At 55.0% G+C, this 23,364-nt stretch overlaps 1 protein-coding gene across 1 annotated transcript; it reads left to right on the top strand.

Annotated features, from left to right (window-relative positions):
* The first annotated feature begins 245 nt into the window (after positions 1 to 245).
* On the top strand, positions 246 to 22,567 carry SNX19 (sorting nexin 19). Its single transcript, XM_086476812.1, has 11 exons — positions 246 to 1,775; positions 2,189 to 2,327; positions 2,627 to 2,727; positions 2,887 to 3,006; positions 3,295 to 3,425; positions 4,575 to 4,671; positions 4,955 to 5,141; positions 7,199 to 7,328; positions 19,988 to 20,172; positions 20,999 to 21,086; positions 21,750 to 22,567. Exons 1-11 carry the CDS (start codon positions 246 to 248, stop codon positions 21,883 to 21,885), a joined length of 2,844 nt encoding a protein of 947 aa, XP_086332938.1. The 3' UTR covers positions 21,886 to 22,567.
* The last annotated feature ends 797 nt before the right edge of the window (positions 22,568 to 23,364 follow it).

A 23,364-nucleotide genomic window follows, 5' to 3' on the forward strand; every position in this document is an offset into this window, starting at 1 on the left:
GCGTGAGTTTTTATCTGTGGCGAGAAGCGCGGTGGGTTGGGCCTTGGTGTCCGATGAAGGCCGCGGGTCGGTGGGGCCCTGAGGTGCCTCAGCGCCCGGTGAGGAGCCCGGTCGGTTGGGCTCCGGTGCCTAGGGAAGGAGTTCAGCTTTGGTAAATCCTCGACTCTAGCCATTCAGGCCGTGGGGGCCGTTGAGGCAGCAGGCAGCAGAGCCCCAGGGTGATTTCTCCCCTGCCCAGCGCCATCATGCCCAGCCAGGAGTCCTCAAGGGTCTGTCGGGCCCTGTGGGTGGCTGTGGTGGCCTGGCTGCTGGCCCTGCTGCTCCTCCTTGACCTGCGGGTTCTGGGACTGCTCTGTGGGGCGCTGGCAGTGCTGGGTGGCTGGCTGGGACCCCGGGCTTTTGGTCCCTCTGGCCGCCGGCTGCGGTTGGAGCATTTTGTCAGCTCCCTGCGGCCCCAGCCCTACTGCCCGGCAGCTACGGGGCGGCTGGAGAGGGAGATATCTGGCACTGTCCGCAAGGTGGTGCGGGACTTTGTTGCCTCGTGGTACCGCACTGTCAGCAGCGAGCCAGCCTTCGAGGCTGAGGTGGAGAAAGCCATGACAGGCTTGGCCACCGAGCTGAGGCGGCGGCTGGGGCGAGTGGACCGCCAAGCCCTGGCCCACCGCCTCCTCCTTCTGTGTGGCCACCACTTGCAGAGCTACCTGCAGGCCCGTGAGGCCCTGAGGGATGATCCGAAGGGCGGCCGGACCCTGTGGCAGGAGTACAGCCAACTGGCGGGGCCCCATCCTGCCCTCCGCAGCCCGGCGGCCGAGGTGGGCTACGCCCGGGCTGCTGTGGAGGCGCTGCTGCGGGCGCTGGTGCCCTGGCCCCACCTCGAGACGCGGACTGGACGCTTTGTGGTGGTGGAACTGGTCGCCTGCAACGTGCTGCTGCCGGCCATCAGAAAGATGGCCGATCCTGACTGGATCAACCTGCTGCTCATCGGGGCTTTCTCCAAGAAGCCCCGGGGGGAGCAGCCACCCTCTGCCCCTCCAGTGCCTGATTTTTTGCCCTTCACGGTGCAGAGGGACACCTCCCCTGCCGGGCAGCTCCCCTTGCCCAGGGCCACGGAGGTGCCCAGGCGAGAGGCAGGAGGTGCTGGTGACGAGGGAGAGGACCTGACGAGCAGGCTGTGCCACACAGAGGAGCCCTTCTTCTGCCCACGAGCCCTTGGCTCTCTCTTCCCCTGCGAGGATTTGGAACTGGAGTCCCCCGCGCCTGATGCGGGCCAGGACACGGACCTGCTGGCACCATCACCAGTGGGGGAGTTCCTTGATGAACCCCTCCAGGACACCTCCACTGTGCTGGAGGGACCAGTGGCTTCAGAGAATGGCACGGGGGACCTGGAGGAGGGCGTTGCCGCCAGCTCGGATGCTGGCCTGCCTCCCGCCTCTGCTGTTGTGCTGAGCTCCTGCCCTGACATCCAAATCGACCCGGCAGTTGAGAAGGGAGAGGAAGGCCCGGCTGTCCCCAAGAAGTCCTCCTCGCAGAGACCCTCCAGCTTGGGGAAAGATCTGGGGACAGCAGAGGGTCTGCCACAAAGCCCCCTAGACCCCGGGCAGACTTTGCCCTTGCTCTCATCCTCCCCGACAGCTTCCATCAGCACCTTCAGCTTTGAGCCCCTCAGCAGTCCCGACGGGCCAGTGGTCATCCAGAACCTGCGGATAACTGGGACCATCACGGCCCGAGAGCACAGCGGAACCGGCTTCCACCCCTACACCCTGTACACCGTCAAGGTAAAGGCTCCCCCTTTTTTTGAGATCCCTGCCCTGGCAGGGGAGCACCAGCCGGTGTTTGGAGACGAGGATATGCCCTGTGTGTGGCTCGACAACACGTTTCATCTGGCCGTGGGGGAATAGGGGGCACCGTGGCTTTTCCAGTGGCCGTTTGGGTGCAGCATAGGGGTTCCCACTCGTGGGCAAGGGTCCTGTGGGGCTGGTTGAATCTTTGATATCCTGTTTTCACCATTCCCTGCTCGGTGAGGGGTTTGTGTGCTGTGCAAATGGTGTTCTTCAGGGAAGGGTTAATCTGAGCAACTGCAGGCTGGGACTTCCGTGGGGGCCGGGGGCTGCGGGGCCAACAGGGACCACAGCACATGAGGATTGGTTTGGGGTCTGTAAGGATTACTGATGGTTGCTTTCCTCCTCAGTATGAGACAGCCGTGGAAGGTGACAGCGCGGGCAGCCTTCAGCAAGTGGCTTACCACACCGTGAACCGCCGTTACCGGGAGTTCCTCAACCTCCAGACCAGACTGGAGGAGAAACCGGAGCTCCGCAAGTACCTGAAAAGTCAGTGCCTGCATTATCTTGCTGTGAAAATCCTTCTCCCTCTCACCTCAGTCCATGCTCCTCTGCTCTGAGGCTACCCTGCTGGGCTGGATGCTGGGCTGTTTGTGATGCCCATGTCCTTGGTCCGTCCGGAGCTGGCTAGAGGAGAAATTTATTTCTTTCAGCAGCAAATTCCAGTGTATCAAAACATCCTTGTTGCTGTTCAGATTACATCATGCTCTTGAACATAAGAGAATTAAGGTTTTAATACAGCTGTTGGAGCTTTTTTGAGCTTGCTAATGGGTTTGTTTCCTCTGCAGATATCAAAGGCCCAAAGAAACTGTTCCCTGATCTCCCGTTTGGAAACATGGACAGTGATAAAGTGGAAGCCAGAAAAAGTCTGCTAGAACCTTTCCTGAAGGTGAGGTACTTGCTTGTGTGCCCCTGCGGGCTGGCAAGCAGTGCATGGGACAGCTCTGTGCTGACCGTGCAGCCCATCAGATCCATTCCACCTGCACTTTACGTCATCAGGCTGGTAAGTTGCCTCCAAAGAGACCTAAAGCTCCATCTTTCTTTGCAGCAACTGTGTGCGGTCCCTGAGATTGCAAACAGCGAGGAGGTGCAGGAGTTCCTCGCCCTGAACACTGACGCCAGGATTGCGTTCGTCAAGAAGCCCTTTGTTGTCTCCAGGATAGACAAGGTAGACAAGTGGGAAACGGGTGACCTAAGCCTCTTACCTCCGCCCCTAGGCGCGCCTCTTGGGCTGCAATGTCTGCTTATATGGCTACTGCCAAAAAACTGAAAGCTCTCTGCGAAGCTGGGCTCAGCTTGCCCGGAAAGCCATAAAGCTAGAGAGAGTCAGAGCCCGTCTCAAGGAGACTGGGGGTTATCCTGGGGAACAGAGAGAGTGCAAGTCTGAAAGCTCTTAAGTTATATTTGAAGGAATAGGGATATATCCCATAATTGACAGCACCGCTGGCTTTTGCAGATCGTTGTCAATGCCATCGTGGACACCCTGAAGACGGCGTTCCCCAGGTCAGAGCCCCAGAGCCCCACGGAGGATCTTAGCGAGTCTGAAGTGGATGGGAAACCTCAGACGGACGGGAAGAAGCCGAACAAGTAAGGGCTCCTCTGGCTTCTCCCGTGCTTTGTGCACAACATAAATAAACTCACTCCATCGTGGGGAAATACCGGCTTGGTGCTTTACATCTTGTAGGTAGTACCTTGCTGTCTTACTGAAGCTGAACCTTTTCTCAAGTTTGAGTTCCTGTTTAGATCACGGAGTTTCCAGGAATGCTCAGGCCTTCTCAGAAGGTGGGTTTCTTCCTGGGGGAGCCGTGAGGTGGTGGCATTGCTGACAAAGACATGGATGCTCCTGGAGAATTGCTTTTTACTCTTAAACACGTGTGTGACCTACGTATGTGGCGAGTCGCTGCAAAATACAGCTCTAAGATGTCTACCTGAAGATTCTCTCCTGCCCCTCCCATGAGTTTCACACAGTGGTATGCTGCCTTGCCCAGCAAATGTTTGTGTGTTTATTTAGGAGTAGTGTTTAAGGTCATTGCATGTATGTTGCTCACCAAGTGTTTATTTGCTGTTGCTGGCAGTGATGAGCCCCATTGTGCTCATGGGTGATTCTTCCCTTGCAGAAAAAGGGAGGGTTTCTGAGCAAGTAGGGCTTTTTTTTTCTGGAAAAGAGATGTTTTGCTAGAAAAAGCTGCTTTGGACAAAAAGGCAAACCAAAAAAGTACAAGTTTTGCAGCAGCTTGGCTGGAAAGGACATTCCTTAACGATAACCAGGCTGTTTTACAGTTTGTGCCACAATCCCAAACGCCCTTTCATATCTTTCTTTCTGTGTGTGCGTGTTTATAATCGGATTTCACAATCCTGCTAAGTGTGTTTCATCTCAGAGGCTTTTCTGAACGCTTTCCTGCGAATGCTGCCGTGCTCACACTTTGCTGAACAGAAATGCCTCTGTCTAACCTTAGAGGTTAGGAGGTGCATGTACGTGGTGGATGTTGGAGGGCCTTGGCTAGGCCCATGTGTAGTTGAGGAAAAACATTTTAATGCTTTTGTTGTGTGGTTTTGCTGCCACCTCTTAGTTATCCTGCGGGCAGGGGCTTTTTCTGAACCACTTCAGGTCTGGTCAGGCTTCTTAGCTGGGACAGGACACTGGGCAGAGGTAGCTGGTCCTCGGCTGAGGCTGGGGAAGTGATCCCTGGCAGCTTGCAGAGCAAACCCTGACTGTTCTGTGTCTCTCCTCTTCAGGTCCAGGCTGAGGTTCTCCTCCAGTAAAATCGCGCCGGTCCTGAGCGCGAGTGAAGCGCACGACAGGATCTTGTACTCCGTCAGGGAGGGCAGCGCTGTAAGTTCAGAGCCCTCTCAGAATCCTCCCGTGATCCTCATCTTTGCCCTGTTTGGGAGCTGCCTTGGGGTGATCCGTGCGCGTGAGGGTTGCGGCTGCCGCGGCCACCGCGTGCCAGCTCGTTGCGGCAAGGCGGTCGGCAGCCCTGGCTGTGCTGCTGGCTACAGCAGGGTGCAGAGCGGCGGGCGGGAGGATGTTTGGGCTGTGGTTACCTCATGTATCTCTTCAGCTCCGGCTGTGTGTGGCCCACATCTGTGATATTAAGAAATGGGTGTTTTGGCAGGTCGCTGGCACCCTGTCGCTGGCTGCTATGGAATCCTTCATCCAGAAGCAGGAGAAGCTGCTAGAGGCAGGTCGCAGCAAAGCTCCCGAAGGCGAGGGAGGCAGAGAAGCGAAGGAGAGCTCCCCGCAGGAGGATACGGATGGGATGGGCCCATCGGAGCGGGGGCCGCGTCTGGACACGGACTCTGGTGAGTTCAGACCCTGTTTTAGTGCTTCAGCGAACCTCCCGTGGTACTGCAACAGCTCCACCGTGCGCAGGCTCAGCTCGCACGGTCTTTGGTGTGAGGACCTGGTCTCCTGCCTGTTGCACCTTGGCTGAAGGGAAGGCAAACTGTGTTTTCTCAGCCCTGTTGGGTGATTTGCTCTGGTCTTTATTGCTAGTGGAAGTAAATTGGGTCTTGGCTCAGTTGTGTCGCTGTAGATCTTCACCTTAGTCTACCCACGACAGTTACTGCAGAAATAAGTTTCTTGAGGACGCGCTGCTCAAACTGCCAATGTTGTAAAATCAGGCTCTTAGAAACTGAAAAGCGGCCAAATTACGGTTTCTTGGTAGTCTCAAGTTAGACTTGATGTGTCCACACAATGTAAAAGGACCTTTTGAGACTTGGTTATGTTTGGGTAGATTTGGTGGGAAGAGCAAATACGTAATCCTGGTTCAAGGAATGATGTTCGCTTTCTGGTTATAGATCCCCCCTCTGAAGCGTGGGGGTGCTACAGCCTCTCAGAGCGGTTACAAGACGATCCTGCAAAAGCAAAAAATAATACGTTCTCTAACCTTTTTCTTGGAATAGCTGAGCTGCATCAGCTGAAACTCTCCCAAAAATTTTACTCCAGTGGTTCAAGTATGGCAAGTTCTGACTGAAAGCATGTGCTTGTGACAGGATGGGTCTGGTCTTCTGAAACCTAGCCTGTGCTACCAGCTTCGCCTGTAATCACACGCCTGCGGTTGTTTTGGGGTGCTGGGGGGCAGGACTGGAATTGGAGGCCAGTGCTCTGCATAGGGCAGAAGAAATGCCAACAGGCCAAGTTAGCTGAACTGAGGGAAATTGAACATAAACGATGTCAAATGCCTTTAGGTCTGTGCTGCTTCAGAGCCAAGACGGGGCAGGCTGGCCTGGCAGGGTGAGGGGAGTGAATGTCTGGGGAGCGGCTGGCTAGAAAGGCAACCGGCGTCCTTATCTGCTGACTGGGCGGCTTCTCGGAAGAGGTTGGCCAGCAGCTCTCTGAGGAAGGGGACTTGGATGCTACGGGAACCAACAGAGCTTCCTGGCGATGCTCTGTGTGGGGTTCTGGTGAAGCTGAACAGCCCCCTCCAGTTTTTGCACAAGCAAGTCCAGTCTCAAAGGGCAAAGCGAGCGAGGAGGAACTTACGCGTGGCCCAGAGCGGGAGGTGCCAAATGGACTCGTGCCCTGTCTTTTCCAAGTGAAGTGGCCTGGAGTTCATTAAATCCAGCTTATGTGCAGCAGGGAGAGGAAGAGAAGGGGAGGAAAGGTGCTGGGGTCCAGAATCCCTATCCCCTCATCTCCCCCAGTATAACACCGATGATGTTTTGGGGCGAAGCAGCATAGAAGCAATTCCCTAGCAAGCAGAATGCGTTTGTGCTGTAGGCTTTGACATCCTCCTGAGGGTCAGAGAGAGGTTTTGCTGTCTGTGCCACCAGGGATATGTGGGCGTAGGTGTGAGTTCTCGTTTGAACCGAAAAATCTGGTTTGTCCAGATGTAGTTCATCCGTCTTCCTGCGGAGGCTCGGACCTGCCACACGATGGCAGCCTGCAGACACCGACCGGAGTCTTGTGCCTGCAAAACTGCCCCTTGGCGGAGGGTAAAGTGTTGGTGAAGGCTAGGAAGATAGCCCTCAGCAATGTTCCTTTCTCCTGGCGATGCTCACTGCCTTCTTTCTCACCTGTTTTGACCACGCTGCCATCCCTCAGCTTAACTGTGAAGGAACTGAGCCCTCGGAGCAGCCACGCTCCGGTCTGGTGCGCCCCTTGGTAGGGAGGTTGGGGCTGCTTGAAAGAAGGTGGAAATGCAAGGGAGCGATCGGGGCAGGAGCCTGGGAGGGCCCGGCTGGGCAGGCTGGCTGTGCCACAGCAGGTCATCTGCCTGTGGCACGAGGTGCTAGGCTGGGGGGAAGTGCCAAGCAGGCTGTTGGGGAAAAGAGTGAGTTTCAGATGATGCTTTCCCCCAGGTTTGGTTAGGTGCAGAGTTGGCTTCTTGGTCTGACCCTCCTCTTGGTCCTGACAGACTCTGAGACAGCTTTGGCTGACCTGGCCCTGGACGTGCTTCGTCTGCTGCTGATGGATCACTGGAGCTGGCTGTGCACAGAGAACACGCACAAGGTTTTGCACCTGCTCTTTGGGACCCTCATTCAAAGGTAAGGTCTGAGAGCCCAGTCTCACAGCTCTGCGAGGTGCTGTGGCCTTTGCAGTTAGTCTAAAACGTAGCTTTTGCCTGAATGCAGATCAATGCTTTGCATCACACCAGACAGCAGGGTTCTCTGAAGATGATGTTGTGTGGAGGTAAACATCCCAGAGATTTGCGCTGGGAGCTGTTTTCCCCATGAGCAGCGATGTAACTGCCAGCCTTCTGTCCGTAAACAACATGGGAACGGAAGGATCCAGCCCTGGGAATGGGAGGTTTCTTGCCTCATGAAAAGGCAAGAGTGCCCAGCAACTTGGCTTTCCAGGGAGACTGGCCTCCTGGTCCCTCCCTGCCGAGGGGCTTAGCTTGTCCTTTGTACAAAAGGAGACTAAACAGGCGCAGGGAACAGCGACTTGTCAAACAACAGCTCGAGCTGTGGCCTCCCAGGGCCTTCGCTTTCACAGAGGCACCTCTGACTTATCTGTGGCGGGCCAGTAGTGCCTGCAGTTTGGGCGGTGACCCACAGATGTTCGAGGGAAAGACTTCCTTCCAGCTGGTACGTACTTGCCAAGCTTTTCTGGAGCCACTGCCTCTGTGTGGTAAGGCAGTAGGCTAAGACATACAAGCAGAGAGCATTTCAGTTTTCTTGGGGACGTCGGTGACTATCACTAGCTGACGAGATGGTCCTTTAGAGTAAAAGGAAAGCCTTCCCAGAAGGACTTTGTCTAGGGAGAGTCTCAGAGCCGTGCTTTCCCCACTCCCATGCTCTTTCTTCTCTTGCAAGCATTCAAAGCCGACGTCAGAATGTGCAGGGCAGCACATGATAACCGAGCTGGTAATTTAAGCTGCCCTCAGCGGGGGTTGCTGAAGCGCTTTGAGGTCAGGGGCTGCTGGCCATCGCTCCCTGGTCTGTTCCCTTGGGTGGAAGGAGGTGGGTGTTGCTCCTGTTTCTCCAAAACGGGGAATGAGCTGGAACCCAATCCTTGTGTGTAAGTACGGAGGTATGAGAGATTGAGTAGGCACGTCATCACCTCCTAATAAGTTGCGTCCCGGTCACCCGGGGAGCCTGCAGCACCGACACGTGGCGTTGGTATTTTCCACTAGAGAGGCTGTCACACACGCAGTGGAGGGCGGAGGAGCTCCGCAAGTTGTGCTGGTGGAGCAGCGTGAGGGTGAAGGTGTTCGTAACTACTCCGCTTCAACGGGTCTGCGTGAACCCGTGTGAGCTGGAGGTGATGTTGGGAAGTCCCGGGACTCCTTGGTGTCGTGGTCAGGACAGGGTGCAAACGCCACCTTGTGAACTCACCCCGTGTCCCCAGGACTGCTGCTGAAATCCACGTGTTGGCGCTGGCTCCGCTCTCGTTTCTGGGATGGTCGGGAGTCGGCAGGTCTGGTGTGAAGGGGAAAGAGTTGCACAGTGTGAACCATTGCCAGGGGGTGGTGTTGCTCATGGTTTGCTGCAGGGAACACTTTCCTACTCTGTTTCTGTTGCTGTAGTCACCACCCCAACCTGGAAGACATTGCTTGGGACAGCCCTTTGGTCTCCTGAAGGAGAGGTGGTTCGATCTTGAATCCAGGGTGACAGGTTTTAGTGATCCTGGAAGCCCATGTGGAAGGCTGGGGCTCGGCAGGATACTTCAGTGGGTGCAGGAACTGCCCTGAGAACAGCGTCTGCCTGTCCTGAAGGCTGTGATCTTGTATGAAACGGGAGTTCAGACAATACCAGAGATGGATGTTCAAGATGTAGATACTTCCACAGTGGAGGAAAATTGAGAATGGGGGTTCTGTGCTGCCTTGGCGTTGCACCCTGTCCTTGAGCCACACAGAATGGTGGCTGAGACTTCTTCTACTTGTAGCTGGCCCAGGTGGCCGCTGCTGTCTGGAGCAGACCAAGAAGCCTCTATGTCAGACCTGCTGGCAGCTGCCTGTCCAGGGACACAGCGTGGATTTGGTGACATTTCTCTTCCATTCAAGTATTTGCAACTTGATCGCTGCTTGGCCAGACCTGGCGCAGCCCTGGCACTGGCCTTCGGGCTGGCACTGCGTCTGGGTACCCTTTCCGGGTGGAGAAAATACCAGAAGCTCTTCTGGGGAGCATGTGCTATTCGAGGCATCGTTGCTCTCGCCTCTGAGAACAGACAGACAAACCGGGGGCAGCAGATGGGCACGCAGCCTGTCTGTGTTACTGGTCACAAAGGGGGAGCAGGCATCATCCCTCCACAAGGTTCTTGTCCGTTCCCATTAGTGGCTGGGTTCGGTGGTAGGTGGCGGAAAGGAGGTGTCCTAGCGGAGTTTTGGGTGTTAGGAAGAGGGTTTCTGATGGATGGCTACTCCTCTGCCAGCTTGTATTTGGTGAGGAGTGTGCTGCTCCTGTGGCTTTCTTGCAGCTGCCTTCGTGGGCTTGGCTACCGCTCTGCACCAAGGGTGTCCCGTGCCAGAGCAGAACCACCAACACAAAACCACCAAGAACGGGGGGTCCAGCTTCTCTGGAGAGCAAATCCCCCTCTCTTTGGGGACTTTGGTGCCCATAGCATCCCCTCCAGTGGCATCAGGTGATTGCTGGGACCACGCTGTTGCTGGTTACGGGATGGCCCTACCCTGCTCCTTTCACTGTTCTAGGCACAAAGCATCCCACCACCCACCTCTTTTCCCTCTTCTCCATAGCTGAAATAGCTGGAGCCAGCCGCCATCCGTCTCCCCTGACGGTCAGTTTGATGGCAGCTGGGGAGAGGAAGGCTCTATGACAGAAAAAGGTATTGTTAAGTGAAAGGGAGGCTGTGTGTGCCAGCCCGCATCCCTGCGGCGCTCATCCCGTTATGTAACGGGGAGGGATCTTCCTTCGGAGCCGAAAGATGAGGCGGAGGGGCCGGGAGGCTCACGGAGAGCAGGGACGACTCCGGAGCCAAGGATTTATTCCAGCAGTCTCTCCACACACTGGGTCTGTGCCTGTAAACAAACTCGCTGCCCCGCTCTGGCTCTGCACCTCTCCTCTGTCCAGCTCTCGCTTCTCTCCCACGGGCTGGAAACCGATCTCCTCTTTCCTGGGAAGGCTGCAACAGGGACCTGTTTGCGAAGGGGAGTCGATGGGGCTACTCTGGGCTCCGGGGGTGTTTGGTGGAAGAGGCAAAAAGCATATGGAGCATCCGTGTGCTCTTTTTAGAGCCTTGTGAGTCAAAGCGGTGTTAAAAATACCCGGCAAGCACGCAAAGTGTGCCGTGGCTGTGACCCCGCGGTCTGTCCCCGGCGGCACGATGGTCACTAGGTCAGGGGTCTGCCGGTGCCACCATGAGCCAGGGCGGCAGCCCCTGGGTACCAGCTCACTGTGCCCTTCAGCTGCTGCTGGGGTTCTCCCAGGCCTATATCTGCGTCCCCTTCTGGAGGGGAGCCCCAGCGGAGTGCTGGGATCCCAGGGGTGGACCTGGGAGTGCTTTAGGTGCAGATCCAGGTCTGCTGGCTTTTCCTAGCTCCTTCCCACGCATGGCAACAGGAAGCCGTGGCAATGCGAACCGCGGAGCAGAGGGAAGGTGTCCCGGCGCACCCCGGCTGTCTGCGCCCTGCAACCTGGGTGAGGTTGGGACGCAGTCTGTGCCGGGGCTCGGAAGCCCCTGTGTGTGTTGAAGGGAGTGTGTAGACCCACGCAGGCAGCTTTGCTGTCATGTCCCGCTGAGCATGAGTTAAAATAAATGCAAATCATCCCTGCCTTACCGGGGAGCTCGGCACCGCTTGGCTTGCTGTTCCCTTTGGGTCGCTCTGGTCCTGCTCCAGACTTTGTCCTCTGTCCTGTTGTTCCTCAACAAAGCAGGTGGGTTTGAGGAGGTGAAATTGCAGGCTGTGTGAGGTGTAGAGGGAGAGCCAGGGATGTTTTGAGACTGATGACAAGTGACTGGCAGACTTTAAGAGCGGTTTCTTGCAAGTTCTAGCTCTGGTTCCCTTTGCGAGCGTGGCTACTCTTGTCTTGTTTTCCTTGTAGGCTTCCCTCTCTTCAGCTGGTTCTCCCAAGCTTTAAGGCACTGCTGAACTAGCCTGGGAAAGGGAATTCCATGTGAGCTCAGATCCACCCTGGAGCTGAGTCTTGGGTTGTGGTCTTGCAGGGGGTCTGGCTCTCGTGTGCTGTGGTGAGGGCCGCTGAGCCCTGGGGTGGGAGCAGAGGGGCGCTTAGGCAGCACGCAGGGCAGGTTCTGAGTACGTACACTAAAACGGGGTGGAGTGGTCTCAGGAAGGCTGCAGCAGTACGGGGTTGTCTTGGGTTTGAGGCGCTACACCTTGCCAAGCGTTGGTGGGGGTCAGAAGTTGGGCAAAGCCCCAGAGCTGTGGTAGTCTTCATCCCATCAGCAGTAGGTTTGGAGCATCTAAATTCTCGTTGCACCCTGGATTTTGGCAGGGGGTTCAGTCTGTTATGGTTTGGATAAACAGTTTGGCAAGGTCCTGGTCTGAAGAGCAAATGCCTTGGCACAGGCAGCCCTGCTTGCCTGTGGGAATGGTCTGGGCACGGTCTGGCTATGGCACATGAGGGAAGCCAATGCCGTGCTCCAGGGTACAGGGAGGCTGTGGCTGAAGGGTGCTGCAGCCTGTGCAGGCAGCTGGAGCCTGCAGGCCTCTGGATTATTCCAGATTTTCTCCTTTCTAACTGTCCTGCGCTTGCAGTGCACCTTTGATGGGAGATGGAAGGCTGGGGAGAGCAGAACTTGTCTCCCTGACCCCTGAAGCCATCTCAGAGCTGCCTGCTATGGAGGTCGCTTCCTGCAGAGGTAAAAACCCCCAGCAGCAACGGGGCCTCCGGGGTGATGGTTGCATTGCTGTGGCCTCCCCTCTGTCCCTTCCTGGCTCTCCATGCTGTCAGGTTTTGCGTGTCCCACTGTCCCTGCTTCGTTGTGTGTGTTGAGGGGTAACGGTTCATCGGTGTGGCTGGTTTTATTAGCCCTCACGCCAGGGGCTCGCTCAGCTTCCAGCCCCACCGAGTGAGAACCCTTTGGACCCCTATTCGTGGCCTGTGGTTGACACAGGTCCTGGGTTGCCAATTTAATGGGGCAGCAAAGGGTCCTTGCAGCCAAGCCTGGGGTTCCTTCAGCAGCCTGGGCTTCTGCACCGGGCCCAAGGGTGCTGCACCTTGGTCTCATGGCACGTCTCCCGTGCCTCCTTCGGCAGGGAGGTGACAGGGTGCCCAACCATTGCACAAGGTGGGTTTGGATGGACTGTTGCTGGGGGTTACCGCCGTAGGCAACCCCAGGCTGCCCTTGCCTTCTTGCTGTTGTCTTGGCTTGGGGGCTCTGTGCCGGAGCCTGTCCGTGTCAGGCCAGGTGTCGTGGGCACTTGTGCAACTGCTGGTGTGATTCAAGTCGCTCCTAGCTTCGGGGAGTTGCTTGCTGGGTGGGGTTTTCTCTGGTTTTTCTCTTTCTTTTTTTTTCCTTGATCTGTGTGCCAACAGAACTGGCAAAAATGAAGACCCTTGGCAGCCTCCTTGATCCTCTTGACTTGCAAGTGCCACCGGCGTGTAGTGTTGCCTGACCCTCTTCAGTGTCCCTGAGTAAACCTGCCCGCTCGGGCAGCCAAGCACCTGCAGCCCCAGGTGTGCTGGGAACAGGCTGCCCGTGGGCAAGCGATTCTGCCCGGCCCTGGCCGCCCGGAGCCCGCATGTCCGACAGCCGAGACAGCCAGACCTCATCTCAGTGCCAGGCTGCACCGGGGGTCGGCACCAAGCTGGGCTGTACGCGTCTCACTCGGCGTAGAGGGTGTTCTGGGGTTAGCTCTGAAAAAGCCCTTGAAGCTGAGGGGTGACCCGTGCTCCTCCGGTGCCAGGACAAGCTGGGAAAGTTTAGGCTAAAGCTGTTCCCAGCGTGGCTGCTCCCGCTTTTCTTTGGCTTCATGGCTGGCAGGTAGCTTCCCACTCGGGGCTTGGGCAGCAACGCTGGGTTTGCCTGGCAGAAACGAGCTGTCACCACTGCAGTGTCGGTGCAGCTGGGGCAGCTCAAGCCACTTGCTCTTCTGGCTTGTTACCTGGGGGATTTGGGCACATTCAGTAAGGACCTTTGCAACCGCACGTGGAGGGCCATGCTGGCAGGCCCGGGTACCTGGCAGCAAAGGCCCTGTCCTTCTTGTGGTGGTGCAAGCGAGCGCCCCAGCCTGAAGGCCAGCAACAGAGCTTGTGTGCAGGAGAACAAGCCTTATGGCATCTTCGTCCTCATCTCTGGGTCTGGCTGTTTGTATTGTAGCTGCAAGACGCAGTAGAAACAGCAGGCCTGGGGTATGTCAGCAAAAGGGATCTTCAGGACTGTGTGTGTCTTCGTGTGTGTATGTAAAGTAAATAAAAATCGGCTTGGAAACGGGCCTCAATTCAGTTGTCTCCAAGCACCTGGAAATTTTGGATCTGGCTTTGCATCGGTCCCGAACAAAAATTCTTTTCCCCCTCTTCTAGAAGCAGCATTCTTCCAAAAACAGCCACTAGAATGAAGCGAGCACTCTGTGCTTTGATAACAATTGCAACATTATTTTAACTGCATCTCCCTTTCTTCTTTTGATTCTGTTTCAGCAATTAAATATGTGCCAAATTCTTCCTAGACTTAAAAAAAAAAAGCCTCACAGACAAAAAAGCAACAGCTTCCTCTTTCAGATGGAACAGACAAAGAAGAAAAGGATTGAGAGGAAATAATGTCTCCTTGTTGGTTTTAGTTTTCCCTGGCTTGCAAAGGGTTAATGGTGTTTTTATGTATTTTGATTCTGAAGTAGGCTAATGAAGCAATCTGCTCTGAGCAGGACCTGGCTGAGACAGCCTGGCCTCTCCCTGGGGCACTGCTGAGAGCTTAATTGGCTCAATAAATACTTGATGAAGATGTTATCGAAAGCTGGGATGCTTTGTTAAAAATCAAGGGGGTTTTGGGTTGATTTTTTCTTTGAATCATGTAGCTTACTCCCCCTTTCCTGAGCCCCACGGTGTCGCAGGGAGATTTAACTTGAGGAAAGCAAAAAAAAACCAGAGCAGCTCAGTTAATTCACTGGGGGGAGAAGATGTTCGAGTGGAGCCCTGTGCGTTTACACTCTCTCTTTCTGCAGCAGGTGTGCTTTGGAGGGAGCAGCACGGAAAGCGGCACAGAGCGGTGCCCCACATCCCAACTCCGAGCTGTGGTTTCGCGCCTACGGGCAGTAAGGGATGATCTGCTTTCTTCCTTCCCTGCCCCGCAGCAAAATGTCCTGCCTACCCGCTTCTCCCAGGGCTTCTGCCAGCTCCACCTCTCCCTGCCTGGCTCGAGCAGGTAGAAAAAAAAAATCCCCCTGCCCAACCCTGGCAAGGCGCCGGTGAGTCGGATCGAGGCACGTTGGGTGCCAACGCGACCGGCGTGAACTCCTGGCAGCTCCAGTCGTTCCCTCCTTCGGGGCAGCTGCCCCCCCGCTCCGGGGGCGCTGCGCTTGGGAGGTGCGAGGCTGGCGAGACGCTGTTTGAGGGGAAGGCCTTCGGCCTCTGCCTCGCTGCTCAAACCCTCCCTGACCGTGGGCAGGGGCACAGGACGTGGTGTTCATAGCGTATCCGATTGTGAACTTTTTATAGTGCAGCAGGAGAGGAACGTTTCCAGTAAGGCGAGGAGGATAGTTTACTTTTGCCTGTGTGTCTTTGGCCAGCAGTTTAAAAGGACCCAGGATGTTTCGTGTTCTTTGATTTACGGAGGGCTTTATATTTTTTTTTGCTTTTCTTTCCTGTTTCCTTCCTCCGCGAAGGGTTTACCGACGGCCTGGACAAGTGTGGGTTTGCTTTGAAGGTGCCTGAGCCGAGCGTGCCAGCAGCCGGCTGCACATGTTTCCGCTGGCGGCTGTGCCGAGAAGGTGGACGTGGGCTCAAGTAGCAGGTGCTAAAAGCCGAGCCTGGGGGCGAAAGCTCTCCGTTTGTGTTTTTCCATTCTTCTGACTGTGCCCGCTGCAGCTGTTGCTTTGGTTTTACGAGCTCTGCTCAGAAATGTTTTACAGTCAAAGCACTGAAATGTTGCTTTTTCTGAGCCCTCGAGTTAAGGATATTCTTGTGGTTTGAGGCACAATTTGGGGGACGAGTACTGCGAAGGGAGGGACGGTCTGGTGATATAAGTACCAGCCTTTCTTGATTTGCTTGTGCGTTTCCAGATGTTGCCTTCCTCTTAAATCCTTTTCACTGCCTTGGTCTCACGGGCCTTTTTTGAGCTTCTGGTTAGCCACGCCGTGTTCACTGACCTCGGGGAAACGGAGGCCTTACTCTCTGGGGTGGAAAGTAGTAGATGTTGAGCTGGACTTGCTACCGTTACGCACAGCTCATGTATGTTTATAGAGCTGTTTGTCTTTGTACAGCTAAAGCAGACTAGTAGCAGCTTCCTCGTCTTTGTCTTCTTCCTAACGTGGCCTCCAGTTTGTGTTTGTCTAAATCCTTAAAATCCCTGGTTTTGGGGGGACTCGCTGTTGCTTCAGATCTTAACTACAATCAGCGTATTCAACTCAACCAATCCTTGGCTCAAGTGGATTTAGCAGCTCTTGTCCTAGCCTTGATGGACGAGAAAAGCAGAGGTTTACCAGCTTCTAGCAGCTGTTGGTAAATTTGGAGGGTACCATATCTTTTTGTCCCTTCTTGGCCCGTTTTTCTTTTCCAGACTGAGCAAATCCAACCCGTCCAACCTTTCCCGGCTGAGTTGAGCTCTCCCCGTCTGCAGGTGAACCCTTTGGGTAGTCCCCTTAAGTGAGTGCATCCAGCTCACAGGAGCCAGGTCAAACCAAGTCCGTACGCTGTGTTTTGCCTCTTCCTGACTCTTAGCCTGTCTTTACCATAGGCTGCTCCATCCTAGTGACCCCCCAGGCCTTGTTGCTCATTTCCAGGGCATTTCTGCCATTCCTGGCTTGGTGGGCCCCTTCAGCTGACCTTGGAGTTCCAGCTTAAGCCATGGCATTAAATCAGCTCTTTTTTAGCAGCCATTTCATTCCTCCATCTGCAGCTATTTCAAACAGACGACCCTTACAGCATGGGCAAGTTATGCACCTCCAGACCAACGTCCAGGACTTCGTAGCCTTCGCAGTCTGTCTCTTTGCGTGGGGCGTTATCGAAGCATTTGAGCGTCTGAGCCCAGGAGGTCACTTTCAATCTATTTCTGGTCTCGGCTGAAGCGTAAGGAGATGGTTTGGTGATGGGTTTATTTTTCTTTCTTATTAAGGCTATTTCTTCATGAAATAGCAGAATGGAAATAGTAACTCATCAGCCGTCCAAAAAGAAAAAAAAAAGATGGGTCTATTTGTGTTTCTTGCCAGATTTATTTCTACCTGGGAGCAGGCGTGCTTGTGTGCTTCCAGCGTGGCACATGGATCTCAGATGGTTCGTCCTTTTAATAGTATGAAAAATCATCTGTGATCTGCTGGCAAAGGTCAGCTTCGGACCAGCGCGTATTTGGAGTTCCTGTGTGGGAAGTGCGAGCTGTTAATCCTGATCCTGGTGCAGCGAGTCTGCCTGAGGGAAAGGTCAGTTTGCCGCAGAAATCCGGGTTTTACTCGGGTAGGGTTTTTCAATCAAGCTTGGTGTGACTTGCACCTACGCTTGTGACGGCTGAGGGGTTGCTTTGCTCCTCACTGTTTAATAACTGTTGCTCGTGCATGTTGGTGTTGTGCAAACGCAGTGCGCATCCCCCAGAGCGGGTGTGGGCAGGGGCTGGAACACGAGAGCGGCCAGGGAGACCCTTTGTGGCAGGTTCCTCGGTTTTGAGGTTTCCTTTCAAAGTGTCTGAGAGCATCAGCTGCTCTCCCAGGGGGGGATGCTGAGCCGGGTGGACCAGTCTTGACAGTTCCTCTCTTCCCAGTGCTTTTGGGGTGGGTCCGCACACTGATGGACTGGCAAAAGGGAACGCGTGGCACAGTGACTTTAGTCTTCCTTCCGCTTGCACCCGGCTTTGGTTTCTCCTCCTTCTTTCTTGTACCCTTTCCTGTCGAGTTTCTTGGTTTTGTTTTTTGTAGACTTGATGGTTTGGGTGCCTCTCCCCCTCTTTCCCAGCCGTGAGTATCCCGCTGTCTGAGCACCATGTGGTCGGGCAAGTCAGCCTCTTCTCAGGAGCTCGCAGGGAGCGTCGGCGCAGATGGGGCAAAACCGACGGAGCCCTTCTCAGCTCCTGCCCTCTGCTTCCCCGAGGGGAAAGCAACGAGCTGCCAGACTAAGTAAGAAAAATCCATCCCTAGTGTTTTGCCGCTGAGGGAACTAAGACCCGTAAGCACGTGGGTAATCGCAGCGCGTGCCCATGTGATCGGATCGATAGGTGTAACTGCTAGGCCTCGCTGCCTGGTTCTGGTGGCTTTGTGGAAATAAATGAGCTAGAAATGGTCGGTTGTTTGTACGGAGCCTTCCAGCGTTCGTCAGTTCTCAGTCGGCTCTTGAGCTGTCTGGAAACATGTGCCGTCTTCTCTAAGTTCAGCTTTCACTCTGCACACTATTTGCTTGATTTCTTGCTATTTTAGGAGCATTCCTAAGGAAAAGTAAGCTTGTTCTTTGCTTTTTGCAGCCTTTTAAAGGATGGAAAGTGACTGTTGCTGCGATGAATTTGAAGTCAGTGTTCAATCTGATCTCCCTCGATGCGGGTTGTCCTGTTTACAGCTCTGTCCCCAAGTCTCTGAACTTCTGTTGCTTGTCAAATGTTTTCTCAATTAGGGAAGCCGGTTGTGTAAGAAAACACGTTAATGAAAAGCCCCGTTAATGAAAGCTCTTGCCCCTAGAGGAGCTGCAGTTTAACACTTCAGTTTGGTCGGGGATGGCTGGAGGGTTTAACATGATCCAGGGTGTTAAACTCTACTGATGGCTGGAGATAAAAACCCTTTCAAGCAGGGTCTTTCCCCAGGCAAGACTGTGCTGTGTGACTTCTTGTCCTCCAAGACAGGCAGAAGCTACCCTTGGGATCTCTGGCACTGTCTTGCAGAAACATCAGTACTTGGGGTCCCTGGTGAGGCTGAGCGTCAATGGCCGTTTCCAGTGCCGTTACTGGGGTCACCGGGAGTATTGCCCACGCTCCAGTAAGGCCTTGCTCAGACCTAACTGGCCTTCCTGCTGCACCAAGGCTTATTTTTAGGATTCTTAATGGTCTTTGCCTTTGCAGCTGGCAGTTCCTAGGTGTGCATCCTTCAGGACCTGCAGCTAGGCACCTCGCCTCCCGCTGAAGAAGGGACCATCACTGTTGCAGCCCTGGCCCCCGTGATGGCCACCCGCCGTTCCTTTGCCCCTGGCTACCTTTTAGGTGTTACTATCCCCACCTCCCCGCTCGCGTTGTCCCGGTGGTGCGGGGAAAGACGCCCTTGGCCCGAATGCCTCGCCTGAGAAGAATGCAGACAGTCTGGCAGAGCGCAGGTTAAATAAAGTTTGCCTTGGCAGGGCCCGTGCTCTTGGATGTACTGTGAGCTGCCGGGGCGTAGTGGTGACGGAATTGCAAGCACGAACGCCAGCTGCCAAGAGGAACGGGTCTCCTGGCCCTGCTTGCCGACTCCTCTCCTCTGGGACTCTTGAAGCTCTGGCAAAATCGTGAGCCTTTTCCCTACCGCGACCCCGTGCCGGCGCTCCCCTCTTGGCTCCGGAGCCTTCCGCTGATGAGGATGGCAGCCGCAGGCCGTTGGTGCTGCATCCTGGTTTTCCCAAATCGTTGGGGACCCTCCTGCGTGGTGTCAGGGATTCATCCACTGGCCTCATCTTATCCTGGGGGGAAAGATTTTTAAGCGGCGGCAAGTTCTGACTGATGGCCGCGGCTTTTGCTGTTACGCGGGGAAGTGATTTCATGTCCGGGAAAGAGGGGCTTCGTGATGGATTTAGGAACTTTCCCTGGCCAGGGCTTGGGTGGCACGGACACATCTCTCTCGGGCAAACACCTCCGAGACCCTTCTGTGGAGCAGCGTTCCCGCGGTCTCGGGATTTGCAGGTTGTTGCCGTATAAAGGGCGCAGTCGCGGCCCAGCGGGAGGGCCGACCAGCAGTTCTGTTGGCAGGTACCTAACTTGGCTTTTAATAGATGTGCAGTGTGGGGTTTTGGACGGGAGCAGCGATGATTTCATTGCCTGCCCCCGCTGGAGGGAGCAGGGCTGGACAGCAGGCGAGCAGGGGGATGAGAGGAGTGCGAAGCAGCAGGATATCGGTGCCTTGCCATCCTGAGAGCGTGCCTTTTGGTCTCTAGGCGAGACCTCCTGGACTTTTTAGGTAGCAGAGGGACTGACGAGAGGAGCACTGGTTGCCAGGCCGTGCTTGTGTCCTTCCAGTCAGTCCCAGGGGTTGTTTAAGAGGTAAAACACCGATTTTGGTGGTTCTCCCAGCCCTGTCTCGACTCTCTCCCCTGCTTGTGCACGGGCATAACTTAGGAGGTTAAGGCCTGTCGTATTCCTTAGCCGTGCTCCCTTGAGGGACCAGTTACTCACTTGGTTTCCTGTGGGCAGCGGAGCGACGGAGCTTTTCATGGCTGTTGCTTTTCCATTGTGACTTTGCATTAGTGTTTCTGTTTATAAGATGGGGAACGTTCACATACTCCTGCTGCAGAGGGCAACTCAGCCAATTAATACTTGTGAAAATGTTTAACATCCAGACCTGGAAACTGCGTGTGAACTTACCCAGCAAGCTGATTTACCCCTCCAGGGCCTCTGATGGGCGGAAAGCTCCTGAGTTGGTACCCAGCTGGACTTTTCCTGACCTTTCTCTCTCCCTTTCCCTCTGTGCCTACAGGTGGCTGGAAGTCCAGGTGGTTAACCTGACCTGCACCCAGCGTTGGGTCCAGTACCTCCAGTTGCTACAAGAATCCATCTGGCCTGGAGGAGTTTTACCAGCAGTGCCTAAACCAGCCAGGACCGAGGAGCAGAAGAAAGCAACGGCAGAGCAGGCCCTGCAGAGCCTGATGGGGATCTTGCCTAGTAAGAATGCCCCAGAGATGTACCAGCTGCCCTTGGGATAGGAGCCGTGGGGGAGGCTGAGGAACGCTCCAGTGCACTGGTATCTCTGGAAATGCGGTTCAACACAGAGATGGAGTCTGCTCGTGCCTGGGCAGTGGGAAATGTTTGTGACCTTTGAGGTTGGAATGGTTTCCTGCAAGCAAAACCCACAGTTTCCCGGTGCTGGGTAGTTTGCGCAAGCAGAAGAGAGAAGGGACGTGTGCCTCGGCGATTCCCCGGCGCGGAGTGGCCGCCTGCTCTGTGCTTAGCGCTGGGGGCGCAGTTCCCACTGAGCCACCTCCAACTCAGCAGGGCTCAGGAAAGGCAGTGCCACGCTGGGCTCCCGCCTGCTGCCCAAGGGCACCGTTGCTGGGAAGAGTCATAAGGCCAAGCCTTTGGCTTTTCCCTCTGAAGAGTGGCTTTTCCACGGGATGAAATCACGAGCCCAGCTGCACTGGATTTCCCTCTCTTGAAGTCTGACACGGGGACCTTTGGCGTTACAGCAGCTGCTGCCTAATCCATGTGAGCGCAGTCTGAACTTCTAACTCCCTGCTGCAGTGTAAGGGGCCCTTACTGTCCTTTGGGGATGAAAAAGCACTACCAGTATGTGCCCTTCCAGCCTGGAACGCTGTCCTGGGATTCAGTCCTGTCCCTAGCTGGTTTTTGTCCTGGTCACGTTGGGCGTGAGATGCCTTGGGCTCAGAGCACCGTGCCAAACTGTGGCTTAGTGCTGTCCCGCAGGAGACTGACCCTGTTTTACTCCAGTGGAAATGTGAAGTGCCTAAAGCTTTGTCTCTCTCTTTGACAGATGTCGTCCAAGAGATCCTTGGAACCAGTAAATGTCAGATGAGCTGGAACCTGGTACTGGAGTCCCTGGGCCAGCCTGTGATCAACAGGTACGTGGGTTATGGACTCTTGACCCTGATAGCCTTTGCGATGGGGCCCGTAAGCTACGCTCGAGGCTTCGCCGTGAGATTTACGCTGCCAGCTTCTTGGCACAGAACATACCTGGCTAATTATCCCAGACTTACAGTATCAGAGGGCATCTGGCTTGCTTATTATGAAGGTACATGTCTAGGACCTCGGTCTGGCAGGAGATTGAGCCACTCATGTTAATTTTGTTGTTGGCCTGCTTAGTTTGTGGATGTTAGAGAAAATATGACAAATCCTGGTTTAGTTTGTGGTTTTTGGAGGAGCTTAGGGAGCTGCGTGTTTGTGTAGATAGTGTTGTTCTGTATACCCATCGCTGTGCAGTGGGAAAGCGCTGTTTTTGTGATGACCTGCAGAGCAATGCAGGTGCCACCTCACTCCAGGAGATGCATTTGTGGGTTTTGTGCTGCTCAGCAGCTTCGAACACCCACTGGTTTGGGGAGCGGAAAAAAAAAACCCTGAACCATCCCTTGAAACATTTCTTCTAGGTTAGAGTTCTTTTGTCTTTCCCCTGATGGCAGTGAGAGTACTTCGTCCTTGCGTGAGCTTTGGCTTCTGCGTGTCTAGAGCTGATCTCCCAGCTCCGCTGTGCCCTGACCAGCCTAAGCTTTGTCTTCTCTCCATTTCAGGCACCTGGTTTTCTGCCTCTTGGACGTTCTGCTGGAGTTCTTGGTTCTGAAGGGCTCCAGCGATGAGCTTGAGACCGCAGCTGCCGCGCCGTCTGCTCCTAGTGGCCTGGACAAAGCAGGCATTTCAGCGCATTAACCAGGGCTGGTGTAGCCAGCAGTGGAGGAGAGCAGCAGCCACAGGCATGGGATAATTTGATTTTTTTTTAGTGTTTACTGAACATGTCTGGGATCTTCTTATAAAGAATTTTTCCAGCCAGTGCTAAATGAGGCTGCTTCCAGGCATCTCTGCTTCGGCTGGGTGATGGATTAAACCCAGTGTCAGGGGCTGAAGATTCCTTCTGCCGTGTAGCGTCTGTTCCTTCGCTGCCCTGATGGAGAGCCTGCGATGGAGACGCCCGGCTTCTGCTGAGCTGGACAGTCTGAGGAGGATGTGCAGGCTGCCCACAAACCCTGTTGTCTTGCCCCACGTTTCTGAACACGTCTTGACAGCTAGAGGCAGACAGCACATGACACCTGCTTTTGTGGCCTCAGGCTCCACCTGGCACTGGCCTGCAGAGACTTGATGGGATGGCGTCTTGTTGACGCGTGTTTGTCCAGGACAGGTGAAGGGAGGACCAAACGCTGTCCCTGCTCTCGAGGCAACCTGCCCTGTGCCTGCGCCGCACCGTCTGTTTTACAACAAAGACGACAGGGAGAGAAGGGAGGGTGGAGACGAAGTCGGCCTCAGGGACCCATCCCCACTGCCTGAGTAACTGGGGAGTCAAAAGCAGTGCAGAAATCCAAGCTGCTGCCCTGCCTTAGGGGCAAAGATAAGCTGCCTCTCGCTGCTGCTACTCTGACGTGGTTTTGTTCTGGCGTCTTTTGCTGCCTGAACAGCAGGATGCCAACAGGGTAGACCGTGGTCTGCGGGAAGAGAGCTGTCGCCATGCTGAAGAGGAGCAGTATCTTCGCTGGATTTTAGGATTACTCTGTATTTTGCCTGCTGAGTCGGGTTTTAATCCCAGAAGGTGTCACCTGGAAGGCCCAGGAGAAAAGGAGCAGAGCCGTGTGTGACACATGGAAACTAAATCAGCTCCCATGCGAAAGCCCGTGTCACAGCAAGCTCTGGAAGAGGAAGGAGCGCTTCTGAGCCCAAGAGGAACACGGGACACGCGTCATGCACAGCCAGTGGGTTAGACCACGGCCGTGGGCTTGAGAGCACCACCTTAGCTCTGTTGTTGCTTGCTGTGTCACCATGCTTGGGTTTCCTACGCCTGCTGTTGCCACAGCTGTGTGCAGAGGGCTCTGGAAAGCCTGTCCGGTCGCCGTGTCCAGTGCCACCCAGCCCAGAAGGGCGTCTTGATTTGGCAGCTGCTTTTCTGGGTCATCGGAGACTCGAGGGATTCTGCAAGCTTAGGCTGCCCAGCTGTCCGGTTTGTGACAGGGCGAATGGACACGGAGAATGTGGACGCAGAGCATGTGCAGCAGCGGACCAGTCTGGTGACCTGTGTTGGTGTATTTCCCGAGAGAAATATGAACTGATCAAGACTTGGCTGATCAAGAAGATGCTGCTCCTGGTGTTCTTTACAGATTGAAGTGCTTAGAAGAGGAGACTTGACAGGAGAAAAGCATGCAG

Source organism: Leptosomus discolor, chromosome 22 (genome assembly GCF_034619465.1).
Source record: "Leptosomus discolor isolate bLepDis1 chromosome 22, bLepDis1.hap2, whole genome shotgun sequence".
Lineage (NCBI taxonomy): Eukaryota > Metazoa > Chordata > Aves > Leptosomiformes > Leptosomidae > Leptosomus > Leptosomus discolor.

Coding starts and splice junctions, on each gene's coding strand:
- SNX19 (XM_086476812.1), top strand. CDS start 246: ATGCCCAGCCAGGAGTCCTCAAGGGTCTGTCGGGCCCTGTGGGTGGCT. Junction 2,728..2,886: donor TGCTAGAACCTTTCCTGAAG/GTGAGGTACTTG, acceptor CTTTCTTTGCAG/CAACTGTGTGCGGTCCCTGA. Junction 7,329..19,987: donor TTTGGGACCCTCATTCAAAG/GTAAGGTCTGAG, acceptor CTGTGCCTACAG/GTGGCTGGAAGTCCAGGTGG.